Source organism: Centroberyx gerrardi, chromosome 10 (assembly GCF_048128805.1).
Source record: "Centroberyx gerrardi isolate f3 chromosome 10, fCenGer3.hap1.cur.20231027, whole genome shotgun sequence".
Taxonomy (NCBI): Eukaryota; Metazoa; Chordata; class Actinopteri; order Beryciformes; family Berycidae; genus Centroberyx; species Centroberyx gerrardi.
In genome coordinates, this window is record NC_136006.1 from 10,945,090 (window position 1) to 10,957,390 (window position 12,301).

Below are 12,301 nucleotides of genomic sequence, written 5' to 3' on the forward strand. Positions count from 1 at the left end.
CCCTGAGAAGGGGGGAAGGGCATCGCATTCCTCCACTGACCCCCTGTTTGCAGCAGATATTAAACAATAACTGGTGCTTTTATGGGCTTTTTCGACAGCCTTGGCCAGATATCAAAAAAAGATGAGACAAAGCCCAAGCCGTCCCTGATCTCTGCAAAGTCCTTTCAGAAGCAATTTGTGAAATTATAATAGATCTGCTTTGCTCACATTTTTCTGTCCGGAGAGGTGGTTAAGCAATGAAGAAGCACTGGAGCTTCGCATTTTAGGGGATCTGGGAAAAACAATGTGATTATTCAACTTGAGTGACAACCACAGGAGAGCGGTCCAGACTGTTTGGATGCCTGCAACATTTCATCTGGGCACTGGACAGAACTCATTTAAGCCTCTAGGAAAAGTGCAGCGTAAGCCTGTACTAGAAGTTAAACTGCTTAGAGGAATTCTCACCTTTGATTGAGTGTGAGGGCTGATATCATGGTGCAGATCGGTAAATGCCGCCATTTTTCCCCACATTAATAGGAACCTGCAATTTAGCAGCTCCACACAAGTAAGTGGACGTGATTCACTCGGTGAGTGTGGCAATTCAAGCCACTGCTGGATCCCTTTTAGTCCGTAAGTGGGGACATAAATCACGGCCTAAAGATATAGAGCACACTTCCTTTTGTCTTTATGTGATGAACCTTTTAACTATACGTGCATCCTCTGGAGCATGGCCACAATACTGGAGTTATGGCTCTATAGGTTCAAACAGGGGATAAGGCTTACATGAGGAAAAGCATACACTCACCCGCGCACTGCCATTTCCGAAGAAAGTGTGACATGGAGGAAGGGTCTCAAATAGCAACAACTTCCGAGCATCCGCCTCAGCAGGAAGACAACGTCCACTGAGGTGCCGCTTATCAGCAAGGGGCATGTTGTTTCACATCAGCAAAGACAAAGGGTTATATGGTGATAGGGCTGCTGCCAAACACAACACACAAGCAAAGCATGACTCCTCTGTGATTGCTGGTATCTTTACCTGCTGTATGGAAATAGCATGCAGATGTAGATGACACCATACAGGTTACACAAGACTATTAAAATAGTTGTAATGTTCTAATGGCTTGTTGGTATCACAAAAATATATTCTCTCACACAAATTAAAATACTTTCAAGTAGTTTGTGTGGTTTGAAGGTGTGTTATAGTGTAGTTATAGGTGTCATTTTCTGTTTATTTCCAATAGCCTGAAATCTTGGACAGAAAATAGGATTCTTCTTCTTGCTTCCTACGCCCTAATAATGTCCTGGATTCAGTGACTGTGTGAGTTATAGTCGGCATCTGCAGAGGTTAAAGTTGTTAACAAAATACGAGGCAAGGATTGCATCAGGAATGTTGGGAGTTCTTCGTTTTTTCCTCCTTTCTGCGCAGATAGGGGGTGGGGTGCCCGGCTGAAACGGGGAGGAGAAAAGGGGGGGATTTGGAAATATTCTTTGTCTTCACCCCGCATTACAACCCAGAACTGGAGGAGGACACAAGCGTCTCACAAAAACTGAATGGGTTGATAGGAACGCGGGGGCTTTTTTTTTGTAAAGGAGGAAACGAAGGAAAAGCTGTCGGAAAAGACAACTTTTTGGAGCGGTCGGACGAAACCGAGGACCTAGACTGCACTTGAAGGTAAAAGCCGTCTCTCTAACAAAGCGTGCTAAGAAGAGACGCCAGTCCAGCATCACCACATAGCTTTTTATTTTAGCCTCTGCTAGCAGCGTTAGCGTAAGTTTTATCTGTAACTGCTGCACCTCTTATCGTCTGCAAACCTGCACTTTATAATTTCAGTGTTTTAATGACATAACGGCCACGAAACCAGGGTAGAAAATGCTTGTTTAATGCTAACTTTGATCAGTGTTTTCGCGCCCTAGCCCGCAGGAGGCTACGTTAATCAAAGCACGCAAATTGACAGCCTTGTATGGATTTACAATTACCTCAGCGTATAATCTAATGCCATATAGCAACAGACGCTGAAACTGTTTTGTAGTTTCAGTGTTTTTTTTGTTTAACGGACATTGTGACTTGATTGTCGGCTGGGTTTGGGGATGGAGGAACGCACAAGGAGCCCCGACACATGGATGGTGTCATATTTTTTATTTTATTTTTTTTTTTACCTGGGAAGTGACCCCCCAAATCTCAGTTTTCTGCAACTTAATTTTTTTGCAATTTTGCCACCCCTTCACTTCGCCATGGTATTCCCGTTAGCCTAATACTCGTCCATCGATATGGGGCTTGTGAAGCATGTGGAGCACCGCGTTCTGCCCCGTTAAGCCACCAGGAGGATTTGTTGTTTTCTTATTCTCTGCAGCAAATTCAATTAGTTTTCCATTTTAGGGATGGGGTATGATTGGAGTGCTTTGAACTAGGCCATCACCCTATTTTTATAAAGCTCACCCCATTTTCTTTTTTTGCACTGCATGTCAATATAGATTACAAACAACTTTATATTGAGTTTTATGTGATCAAGCACAATGCCAGGTGATATGACGGACAGATTGGTTGACTTGGATGTTTTTTTCCCCCCGCTGGGTTACAACACCACAGCTCAGAAACTAAGTCACTTCTCAGTTTGACTGGGATATTGTGGTCGTGGCCATTTCCCCAAGCCCAGGGCCTCCCAGCCGGAGGGCTTTGGGATGGAGCAGCGATAACTAGTCTCCCAGATGTGAGATCCACAAAGCCTCTCTGTTCTGCAGGCTTCAGTCAGTGTTGAAACTGGCTGCCAGCCTCTCTCTCTCTTTTTGCTCTACTTTGCTCATTTCTTGGAAGCAGGGTTGTGTTTGAAGTGCCACAGATAAAGGGAGGCCAGGGCCCCTTCAGGAGATAGGACGTGGAAACACACAAGAAATGAAATCCCCAAGTTTCATGTATGGTTAGGCCTAGTTTCAGGCAATGTAAGGACATATCTTAGCAGCTAGAGGCATACAGAATTGATCAGGAAGTTTTTTTTAATATATATATCTCAGGGCATTGATGTTTGTTAATAATTTAATTTAATAAAATTGGTAATATACTAAATTAAGGCATTATAAGACTATGAATAATTTGGGCTCAATACACATCAATCAAGTGTTAAGTGAGCTTTTATGAGATCGTCTGAATTGGATCCATCCGTATCCACTGTAAAGTTATATATATATATATATATATATGTATATATATATATATGTATATATAGTGCAAACTGATTTCTATTATGAACCGCGCTGATTTGGTGCCTCTGGCCAGCTGCATGGGGGGCCTCTTGAACCACCATGTGAGAGAGAGACACACACACACACACACACACACACACACACACACACACACACAGAGTGATAAGGCGGTTGCATGGGAGAAGGCTTTTCATAGCACATGGGTGCCATGGCTCTTTGCTTGGGGCAACTGCTATCCATTAACCTACATTGCATACTACATATGATGTAGCCTAGTATGGTATATAGTGATGTATTATGTATATGATGGTATGTTAAGCCCTTTGAGACATGCTTGTGATAAAGGGCTATATAAATTACTAGACATTACAAATGACAGAGTGGGCTGTTGATTTCTGTTCCTTTCACATGTCTGCCTCGGTGTGAAAGGAGAGTAGGGCTGAAACGATTCCTCGAGAAACTCGAGTAACTCGATTACTAAAAATCATCGATGCAAATTCTTTGCATCGAAGCTTCGTTTAATCCATATAACTATATACACACTCAGTGTTTCGCACGGATGATTATTACTGTTGCACAACGCGCTGGAGAAAGAGAGAGAAAATAGCGAGGGGCGAAGAGAAGAGACAGGCCAGAGAAAACGACAGAAAGTGTCCAAAGTTTCGGATCCAGTGTTGCCAACTTGGCGACTTTGTCGCTAGACTTAGCGACTTTTCAGACTCCCCTGGCGACTTTATTTCTCAAAAGCGACTAGCGACAAATCTGCCGACTTTTTCTGACCATGGGAAGCAATGTTAATGTGTTGAATCCCAAAGCATTTGGCAATAAATTGGTTCGGCTGATGCCGGTTTTCTCTACTTGCTTGTCTAATCCAGAGAGGTCTGACGGTCACAGCGCTTCCCACACACAGCGTAGCTCCTTCCCTCCGCTGAGAGCAGGGACTGTAGGATAGGGTCCACTTGTAATTTCTACCGGCGTACGCCGAAACTGGCCCGGGTGGGCGGAGTCAGCACTTAATATTAAAACGGGATGAGATGAAGGCTAGTAAAGAATGCACGTTAATTATGGCTATATGTAATGGCTAGTTAAGAACGTAAATCAATATGGTGGCTAGTTATGATGTCCCTAAGTTAGCTAAGTTTAGCAATTGGAGCCTAAAATGCACCAGTCCAATACAGCAGGTATATTCAGTTTAGTTTGATTGCAGTGAGTAGGGTCAGCAGGTGTAGGGCAACCCTTCAACATAGTAAATAAATGTACATTAGCCAGTCTTATGAACTTGTATGATATTTAGGCCTAGTAATACATATCAATAATAATTATTATTTCACCTCGTTTTCAGTAAATCACAGTGTCTTATGGACAGCTTCGTGCGGACAGCTTTTCTCTTTTGTATATTTACTATTGCTCTTTAATAAAGCAAAAGTATTTCTTATCCGATTACTCTCGATTACACCTCGATTACTAAAATAATCGATAGCTGCAGCCCTAAAGGAGAGCCATAGTTATTTCACATTTCAGGCATTTGGCCTATTTGATCATGTTGAAATTATAAAGTGTAACTGATTATACAGATTTATGATGGCTCAAAAACTTTGTATTCCCTTTTACAACACGTAGACTGAGCTGGTGGTAAATATTCCTCCAGATGCATTTTCAGCTTGAAACCACAAGCTCCCGCTGAGGAGAAGCTGGTAGTGTTATCTTGCCCTAAGAAGCGGAAACCTGTGAGTGCAGTCGTTAAAACTGCGGCTTTCAGGTGTTTTAAACTGGTTGAACGCAAGGAGCAGCTGGGTACGAATAGGCAGCACTACAGAAGGCCCCATTTCATTGTTCCAGATTAAAAATAAACATAGTGGTCGTCACTGTGCAGTAGGCCTAATTAATCAAATAAGAGATCAGAATCACTTAATCAATGGGGCGTGCTGGTGGCTTGGTTGGCTGGAGTGCATGCTGTGTGGCCACGGCCTCTTGGGTTTGTTTTTGGTTTGTTTTTTCTGAAACAATTCTATGAGTTTGGATCTGCCCTGGGACCTTTGTCACTTCGACTATTTCCTGTCTATCTCTACTGAGACACAGAAATTAGAGGCACCCCCCCAAAAATAATCCAATTAAAAGAAAAAAAAGAATCACTTAATTAATCAGGCTAGTTGTTAATGAATAAATGATGGCTATAGGGAACTGTAGGAGACATTTGTGCAGAGGCATATTGACAATTAGCTTCACTGTACATACTGACACATGGTATAAGGACTGTAGGACCTCACATGCACTCAAAACATACTATGGATAGTAGAGTCTACGGTCCATACATGATCACTCACTATACAATCCCTTTCTCTATGCACTCAACATTTTCTTTTTTATGTGCATATTAGTTGTGCTTCACTCTTGATGTTGGTGATATGAACACTAATCAGACACCCATAGACTCAAAATCAATAAGCTCTTCTAAAAATCTGATAGAGTAACCATTTAGCCAATCAAGGAAGTGATTTTCTATGCAAGTCTGTCCTAATAAGCTAATCAGTCATCAGACTCTCCTGAGTGCCTTGAACTTAATTGCTGCAGCATAATGGAAACTCTGTGCCCTACTGCTAAGAGTGCTTTATTTATCCCAACCTTTATTTATCTAGGGATGGTTCCCTCAGAAGAACACACACTCTTTCTCAGTAACGCCCCGCTTCACATTCATACAGTTACACACACACACACACACATTCCCAGTAGAACCAGTTTCCACGGTCTCCACTGGTGATGTTGGAGGTGAAGTGCCTTGTCAGCTCTATCACTGACTCTATAGAGCACCACTCTCTCAGTTTCCCCTTATTTTTTTAACTGGTTGACTTCTCAGACTTGCAGCTCCTCCTTCCTCTTCTCCAGACTACAGAGGGGCATGTGCATTAAGGATTTTGTCATAACAGAAGTTCATTACAACGGCTTGTCCCTTTTCTAGTATCGGTGGTGTTAATGTATGTTCAGAAGCTTACAACAGCAGTAGAATTATAGGAGTAGTAGAGTATCGGGGGTAGATGTGGCAAGTAGATGTTTGCCTGAAGCTTTATGTGTGATGGTAGTGGGAAGCATATTTTGTAGTCATAAATTATGTTACATTCAGTTCCTCTAGGTTTTAGATCCCCGGTGTAGAGCGGTGCAGGAGTAATTATGCAGAGGAAAGTATACTACCGCACCACTGATTTCATATCTTCAATATTTGTTTGGAGCAGTGGTGTCCAATCATGTGCCATGGAGGGCCAAGAGAGTATGCAGGTTTTCCTTCCAACCAATCACTGCACCAGGAGATTTCACTACTAAGTTGCTCCCTCTCTGCTTATAGTGTTTTGATCAGAAGGAAAATCTGCTGACTCCTGGTCCTCCAGGGCATATGATGCGACACAACTGGTTTACAGCAACAAAAGGGCAAATCTGAAAAGGCTGGGAGGTAAATCCGTTATGCGATGTGCGTGCAACTTGTTGCTGTAAAAGACAGACGTGAAAGTAATTGGTCTGAAGCCTTCAAGTGAGTGGTAGAATGCTGTGATTTTTGTAAGTTACAATACTATGTTGCATCGAGCCTGTTTACTAGGCACAAGTCCGGTAAGCATAGTTTTATAGTTGTGGATAATTACTCTTCAAACGCTGGTAAGAGGTTGGTCACAGATGGTGTAAAACCACAGGAGTTCTTCTCTGGTTGTAAATTGTTTCACTCTGTCAAGTCATCCTCTTGGCCATCTGACTCAGATTATTACACTTCCAGCAAGTGAACATGACTTGCGTTTTCACTGGTTGTAATTAACACATTCAAGCAGGGTTTCTACACAGGTCTGTTTTGATGAAACTTGAACTTTACAGCTGTTCACTAACAATCCTCACGTGGCTGCGTGCTTTAGTGATGGCAGCTATTCAAACCTTGCCGGGGGTCCTTGCCTGAGCATGCCGTCTTTGGCAGACATGGAACAGCCTGCTCCATATGGGATTTCTCAGTTTTACTAGACTGAAACGACGTCTCCACCTAGCGGCAATAAGTTGCAATTGCTATGGCATAGGGAGTCGAGAGCCACAATTTTAAGATGGGCTGTATGCGGTTTGCCAAAATGACCCAACCGGACAATAACCATTTAGTAAGGTAGTGGAAAAATGACAGCTTAGGTTTGATATGAGATGCTTAATAATTTACTTCTTCTTAATTTCCTTTTTTACCTTGGCTAAGGCTTACATTCTTTGGAACAGTTTGGGGGGGTAGTTCTTTTTTTGCAGCCCTGTTCTATGTTTTCAATAGCATTTTCTAACCTGGTTTGATCATGCTTAAAGCAATAGAAGAGAATAGATGAAAATACCCTACAACTGCCCTGGCCTACATTGTCAGTCTATTTCATACAGTGCAATATTTAGGGTGTATTTTTATTTGCACGCCTATCACCTTGGTTGTGATCAAGTCCACCTATGTGTTATGACTCTTCAAATCACTACTTATGAAATGTTGTTTTTCAAGCCACCTGTGCACATCAATGTGTTTCCATGACCCAATATCCTATTCTTTCATCTGCTCAAAATCACAACCAAATCTGAAAGTTGTCTCTCCTCTTCCCACACAGATTTGACAGGCCTCCCCCCACCCCAGAGGCACAATGAGCTGGAGCTTCCTTACACGTCTGCTGGACGAGATTTCTAATCACTCTACGTTTGTGGGCAAAATCTGGCTCACGCTTCTCATCGTCTTCCGCATCGTGCTGACAGCCGTCGGGGGAGAGTCCATCTACTACGATGAACAGAGTAAATTCGCATGCAACACGCAGCAACCTGGTTGTGAGAATGTGTGCTACGATGCCTTTGCGCCACTCTCGCACATTCGTTTCTGGGTCTTTCAGGTGATTATGATCACCACTCCCACCATCATGTACCTAGGCTTCGCCATGCATAAGATTGCCCGCATGGAGGACGATGAATACCGGCCTCGGAGCAGGAAGAGGATGCCTATAGTGAGCCGCGGCGCCAATCGGGACTACGAGGAAGCGGAGGATAATGGTGAGGAGGACCCCATGATCCTGGAGGAGATTGAGCCAGACAAGGAGAAGGAAGCTGTGGAGAAGCCGAGCAAAAAGCACGACGGGCGCCGGCGCATCAAGCGCGATGGCCTCATGAAGGTGTACGTCTTTCAGCTGCTGTCGCGTGCCACCTTCGAGGCATCGTTCTTGTTTGGCCAGTACATCCTGTATGGGCTGGAAGTGTCGCCATCGTATGTGTGCACACGCTCACCTTGCCCACACACGGTGGACTGTTTCATCTCACGCCCTACAGAGAAGACAATCTTCCTGCTCATCATGTACGCCGTCAGCGCCCTGTGTCTGCTCTTTACCGTGTTCGAGATCCTCCACCTTGGCATCAGCGGCATTCGGGACTGCTTCTGCGCACCGCGGCCTCGGCCTCCCACCCCCCGCCACGTGGCCCTGGCCAGCCAGCGGCCCTCGATCTGCCGCCAGCCGTCCGCCCCTCCAGGCTACCACACGGCTCTGAAGAAGGACCCGTCGGGAAAGATGGGCTTCAGGGACAACCTGGGCGACTCTGGCCGTGAGTCATTCGGGGACGAGTCCTCATCGCGGGAGCTGGAGAGGCTGCGGAGACACCTGAAGCTGGCCCAGCAGCACCTGGATATGGCTTACCAGAACGAGGAGGGCAGCCCGTCACGCAGCAGCAGCCCCGAGTCCAATGGCACCGCTGTGGAGCAGAACAGACTAAACTTTGCCCAGGAGAAGCAGAGCAGCACGTGCGAGAAAGGTGAGAATTCCAGCTTTTCATACAAGATAAATCTGATTTTTTTTTTCAATCCTACTATTTTGAGAAGTCAGTTCCCTGATAACAATAATTAAGGCTTTTATCTTCACTCTGTAGCCATGACCAAACAATGTTTTCCCAAAACATTATTTCTGTGATTTAAATGTTTTTGTGTTAGAGATTTTGATCTGGGCTATAGTTTCAAATAAAATACTACCATTTCGAGTTGGCCTTGACTAGGTGCTGCACAATTAATTGGAGAAAAATGTAAAGTTGCAATATGAACTACAATTTCCTAATTGCATGAAGCTGCAGTTATTTAGTAATATATAGTGGTGGGTGCCCAAAATAGATTCCTAAGCATCCTATTTTGGTGCTGTGCACAATTTCTAGCCTATAAATTAAATTGCACCCCACTGATTGTATTCAAACAGAACAAATCTTAAGCAATAACATCTGTTTTTTTTATTAAATGTTTCTTATTTGCTGAAAAATGTAAAATATTGAAAAGCCTGTATTGCAATTTATATCACAATTGCAATATCGAGGGAAATGATTGCAATACGATGGTTTGTCAATATTGTGCTTCTTCAGCCTTGACCCGGTTTCAGCCTGTCATGTAAAAGTAACTCCTGTGTTCTCAGTTTTTGGGTGTATTAAACCAAAAAGCCTTACTGACATAAACGCACTACTGACACAATACTCTTCTCTCCCCAGGTCTCCGAGCATAGAACTCATCAGCCCAGCTGACACTGTGGATAAAACTTCACATCAGGGACAGTGAGCGGACATAAGGGAATATCATGTGGAGATGTGTGTGTGTGAATGTGTCTGTGATCTTGTGAATTTGCTTGAGGAGGCTGAACTCAGCCGAAGCCTTTCAGTATTACGGCCAGCAATGGTCAAGGATCAAGTCGAACAAGGAGAACGGCGTCTCAACCAATCCAGCTATACTTGACCCACTAGCCTGTCTAAAGATCCAAAGTGCTTACAGACTTTTTATTTTGAGAGTTAGGATTATTAGTGGTTCCATTTTTGTGAGTTTGTCTGCTGTTGGAAGTTCAGAGGGGGTGCATCTCAAGTTTGCCTTAGACCTAAACTGGAAGTCCATTTTCAGCAATACTGATAAGGTAAGGCCAGGCCAATTGTTGTGCAAAAAATCACATGTAAAACTGTAAGGTATGAGTCTTGTGTTTTGTGAGGAAGTGAACTACAGTTGAGTCAGTGCTTGTACATTTGAACTGGCAGGCTAATGGACAAGGCACCACTCATAAAAGAACAAAGAAGGTACTGGAGTCATTGTTATACTGACACAGACTTTGGGAGGTGTCAATTTTCTTACAAAGCTTTCTTCTAGGTGTGTCCACTGACATTTTCAAACAGTTTGGACAATGTCGTCAGCTTGTAATGACTCATGTAAGCTGTGCAGTTGTGACATACCCATATTTCTTTTTTTTTTTTTTTGGATCATGTTAGCACTGCACCAGTCACTGCTCCCAAGTCTGGTGCCAGGTATGGTAACTGGAACACGCTTGTGGTGCCTTTGTCCAAAGGAATAAAAACCTGGTTAATGCTTGAAATACATGTAAATTGTGACCTTGTCTTGTATTGTTTTTAAAAGGAATTTGATACTGTGTTTTTTTTGTTTTTTTTTAAGTGTATGTTAGTTTTGAGTATTTTGTCATTGAAAAGAGGCTTTTGTCACTGTGGCCAACATTATTGTTCAGTTTGAAAAGAATGACGTTCACTACTGTCTTAGCTCCCTAAAAGCCTAATTTTACCCAGAGACTGTTGCATCTTTAAAACGGTTCATGACAATTTGAGGACAAGTGCAACAGTTCAGCCCACGACTCATTTTGTTTCTTTAAAAAGATCAGCATATGAATATTTTATTCCTTATTATTTGCATGTTGACCAGCAGATGCTGCTGTTGTCACTCGGGACCTACACTTATTTGAGCTGTTGGTTTCTGTGAAAAGACAGAACATGCCATGTCTGAAAGTGCTGGTTTTTGGATTATAATGTTATACTGTTCCCCCTCAGAGTCTCAATGAAAGTTATAAACATGTTATCATTTTGATGGTAGGACCATACAATGCCTTGAATGCTCTATACCACGATGCCACCATTTGTATTCTGAATCATGCCCACAGTGCCAACGCAAATGTCATCTCAAGTTATTTTTAAAAAATGCTTTTTGTACTTTTTATACTTTTTGTATTGATAGTATTTTTGTGGTTAGTTTCTAAAATAAACCTTTTCAACAAATACCAGTTTTGTCAAGTGGTTTGTTAAGTCTGATGCTTATGTAACTGCATTGTGTGATAGTGAAGTTGTTTGCATCCCAATTCACAGATTTACTCTGGTGACAGATCATATTAATTGTCATGTCCTTGCACCCTGTCAGCTCGCTTGTAGAAGAAAAAACTGCAAATTAATGCAGCATTTATGGACATGCAAATGGATTAAAAACTAACCTTGTTACATTTGGAAAAGGTTGTATTTTTGGAGTTGATGGTATGCCTTTGTGTTGAGGCCAGGTATCTTTGGTTGGGGCTGAAACTGAAGGAGACTAACCATTCCCTTTGCATGAAAATCTTGCAGAAAATTAACATTTGAAATTCAAGAAAAAAATTGGTAACTGTCTCATGTTATGTAGAAAATGATTCATGACCCTGGGGCCAAACCAAACCATTGATGATGCATTCTAGTAAATACAATGCCATAACTGTGCAAGTCAACCAGATTTTCAAATGCTTCCTGGCAAATTGACTTTTTTGGAGATGCATGCCTCCACAATACACAATCCCAGTATTTCATGTATGGTGTAATATCTTTTGTTTCACAACATTATAACTGCATATGTGTGTCTGTCATGCACTGACAGAAAAAGACAAAGTGACAAGTAGCGCCCTTCCTTTCCAAGAAAATCCCAGTGATGAAGGACTAACTACTTTCTGACACTGAATGTGGACAATGAATTGAACAGGTGCTATTTCTGTGCATTCAAAATGAGTTTTTGATGTACATTGGCCTTCTCTGCATGCTGTTTTGAAAATATTTGGGATATACTACACTAAAAAGAACACTTGTTTATTTAAAACCCTATTCCCTCAGGAGGAGCAGTGGTGGGGTTTCTCCTCTCACAGAGCCTATAAAGAACCTGTCTAGGTCTCTTGTGAGTGTTGGTAAATTTCCGTCGTAGCTTCAAAGTTTTTTCTCCTCAATCGGCGCTCTTCGAAGCAACCAGCCAGTGATCGGAGGTTTCCGTTCTATAAAAAATTATATTTGTGTGGTAAAAACCAGTGAAAGTGGCAAGTGAATTTTGGAATCCACCAGCCACTGTGGCGGT

General features: G+C 42.6%; 2 protein-coding genes across 3 annotated transcripts in view; one reads left to right on the forward strand and one right to left on the reverse strand.

Annotated features, from left to right (window-relative positions):
* The window catches only part of traf3ip1 (TNF receptor-associated factor 3 interacting protein 1), a 328,730-nt gene that overhangs the window by 12,717 nt on the left and 303,712 nt on the right, over positions 1 to 12,301 (reverse strand). The gene's annotated exons all lie outside the window — the stretch shown is intronic.
* Positions 1,496 to 11,200, forward strand: LOC139910508 (gap junction gamma-1 protein-like). 2 transcript variants are annotated; one of them, XM_071897812.2, is made up of 4 exons: positions 1,496 to 1,651; positions 7,773 to 8,952; positions 9,544 to 9,574; positions 9,667 to 11,200. In XM_071897812.2, exons 2-3 carry the CDS (start codon positions 7,806 to 7,808, stop codon positions 9,570 to 9,572), a joined length of 1,176 nt encoding a protein of 391 aa, XP_071753913.1. In that variant the 5' UTR covers positions 1,496 to 1,651; positions 7,773 to 7,805; the 3' UTR covers positions 9,573 to 9,574; positions 9,667 to 11,200. The 2 variants fall into 2 exon arrangements, with proteins under 2 accessions (XP_071753913.1, XP_071753914.1); XM_071897813.2 differs by lacking the exon at positions 9,544 to 9,574.

Coding starts and splice junctions, on each gene's coding strand:
- LOC139910508 (XM_071897812.2), top strand. CDS start 7,806: ATGAGCTGGAGCTTCCTTACACGTCTGCTGGACGAGATTTCTAATCAC. Junction 8,953..9,543: donor GAGCAGCACGTGCGAGAAAG/GTGAGAATTCCA, acceptor GTGCTTCTTCAG/CCTTGACCCGGTTTCAGCCT.